Source organism: Myotis davidii, unplaced genomic scaffold (assembly GCF_000327345.1).
Source record: "Myotis davidii unplaced genomic scaffold, ASM32734v1 scaffold399, whole genome shotgun sequence".
Lineage (NCBI taxonomy): Eukaryota > Metazoa > Chordata > Mammalia > Chiroptera > Vespertilionidae > Myotis > Myotis davidii.
The window spans coordinates 5,566,616-5,568,936 of NW_006292094.1; the positions used below are offsets into that span (position 1 = coordinate 5,566,616).

General features: G+C 64.9%; 1 protein-coding gene across 1 annotated transcript in view; it reads right to left on the reverse strand.

Annotated features, from left to right (window-relative positions):
- SDK1 (sidekick cell adhesion molecule 1) overlaps positions 1-2,321 on the reverse strand; it is a 455,450-nt gene that overhangs the window by 47,384 nt on the left and 405,745 nt on the right. The window contains exons 42-43 of the mRNA XM_015565152.1: positions 1,269-1,402; positions 595-776 (exon numbers count right to left, since the gene is read on the reverse strand). Of these exons, the coding sequence (XP_015420638.1) occupies positions 595-776; positions 1,269-1,402 (316 nt within the window). The remainder of the gene's footprint in view (positions 1-594; positions 777-1,268; positions 1,403-2,321) is intronic.

Consider the following 2,321-nt stretch of genomic DNA (forward strand, 5'->3'; position numbering starts at 1 on the left):
CGACCTGACACAGCCGGACCTGACCCAGCAGGATCTGACACAGCCGGACCTGACCCAGCAGGATCTGACACAGCTGGCTCTCACACAGCCGACCTGACACAGCCGGACCTGACACAGCCAGAGCTGACACAGCCGGACCTGACACAGCTGGTTCTCACACAGCCAGACCTGACACAGCCGGACCTGACCCAGCCGGACCTGACCTAGCCGGACCTGACCCAGCCGGACCTGACACAGCCGGACCTGACACAGCCGGCTCTCACACAGCTGATCTGTGCTCTCAATCCCTGGGAAGCAGCTCTCAGAACCACAAGGCCCAGGACCCGGTGGGCTCACTGCTGAGAGAAACCGTCTGTGTCCCGGGTGCCGTGTGCCCTGTTCTGGGAATGACCCTGTCACCCGGCAGGTGCAAGGTGGGGAAGACACAGGGACGCTGCCTGTGAGGCTCACGGCACAGGACAGCGTGGCCATCCTGTCAACGCTGGCGCCCTCTCCTCCCGGCTCCTGGGGGCACCACTGAGGGGAGAGCCGGGGCTGAGACCGACCCTGAGACCCTGATGGGGACACCTGGCTGGTGCCCGGGGCCCGCCTGCCCCCTTACCTGAGGGCCTGGCCTCGATGACGTAGCCCGTGGTGGGCGCCCCGCCGGCATGACCCTCCGTCCACCACAGGGTCAGCTCAGAGGTGGACTTGGTGACCAAGACATCTCTCGGGGGCCCCGGGGAGCCTGTGGATAGAGCAGGACAGGGGAGACGTGGGCCCCGGGTTCCCAGCGCCTGGGGTGGGGTTGGGGGAGGGGCTGTGCTGGGTCTCCACCACCAGGCAGGCCTGGCCCTGGTCAGGGACCGCCTCAGGGCCGAGGAAGGGATGACCTGCGCCCAGCGCTGTGCCACATTCAGGGTGACCCTGCAAAGGCCCCTCATTTCTGCGGGGAGCTGCATGGCTGCCTCTGATGCGTGGAAACTAACGTTTTCTTAAGCATCTTATTCAAAAGTCAATGTCACTCATTTTCTCTCGATTTTTCCAGAAAACAATTTAAGGCTTTAACGGCACCTGAGACGCTGTCCGTGTGCACTGACGAGCCGCCACGAGGGCAGCACCTGCTCCGGAGACACCCACGTGCCCGCGGGTCCCCAGCTCGCACTGTGCTGCTGGGTGACCAGTCTGCCCCGAGACCTATGCACCAGGGGGTCAGGGTTTTATTACCCGTCCGGGCACATGCCTGGATTGCAGGCTTGATCCCCAGTAGGAGGTGTGCAGGAGGCAGCTTGCAGCTCGGGCCCATAGGCGATGGTCCGCGCCTGGACGCGGAAGAAGTAGGTCACGCCCTTGGTGAGGTCCCGCACCTTCAGCCAGCGCTGCCCGTTGCCCTGGACGTCCACGGTCACCACCTTGCTCACCCCTGGAGCGCGGGGCACAGACAGAGCGGGTGAGAGAGGTGCGGGCGCCGTCTGTGCGCGGCGCTGTCTCTAAGGAGGCTGTCCTGCAGGAGGCGGCGGAGCGCTCACAGCCCGTGGCAGCCCAATCAGTGTCCTCAGAGCTTGCACTGGCTGCATGGGTGCGGCAGAGGGAGACCCAAACCCGGAGGAGGGGGAGGCGGCGCGGCCTCGCCGTTCACACCGGCCAGCGGGCTTGCAGGCAGCCACGCCCGGCCCCAGGTCAGGCTCCTGGGACGCTGTGGTGGCTCCCTCCCCACGGGGCTCTGACTGTGTCACACCGGTGTCCCCAGCACAGGCCCGAGCTTCCTGAGTCACGGGGGAGGGGAGCGTGGGTCTCCGCCCTCAGGCGACTCGTGACACCCTCCCCCGTGGGCCTGGAAGCAAGATGAAGAGACGTGGTCCCTCCAATATCGACGCCTCGGCTCAGAGAACGTGGCCACAGGGACACAGTTTCCCTCCTGAATGCGGAGACGGAGCACAAGTGCTGCTGCTTCTCCTGAGAATAGAGAGCGGGGTAGCGCTCTGAGGAGGGAATCTGCCGGAGGTCACACAAACACGCACTTGCCAGAGAGAAAGGAGGTTCTCTGGTTTGAAAATGATGCATTTGATAAACAGTTACACGGGCTCTTGGCTGTAGGTTTCTCTGAGCTCTGGGCGTACATCTACCCGCGTCTCCATGGGGAGGACGCGAGGACATGCATTCTGAGACGTGGGAGTCATGGACTCGCACAGGAGAGCTGTCCCTGCTGTCCCGGTCCGGCTGTCCACCCCCCGTCCCCACGGCAGGGTCATGGCCTCTCACCCAACGGCCCGAACGCAGGCGGCAGGGCCACGGCCTCTCACCCCACGGCCTGAGCGCAGACGGGCTCCCCGCAGAGGGGA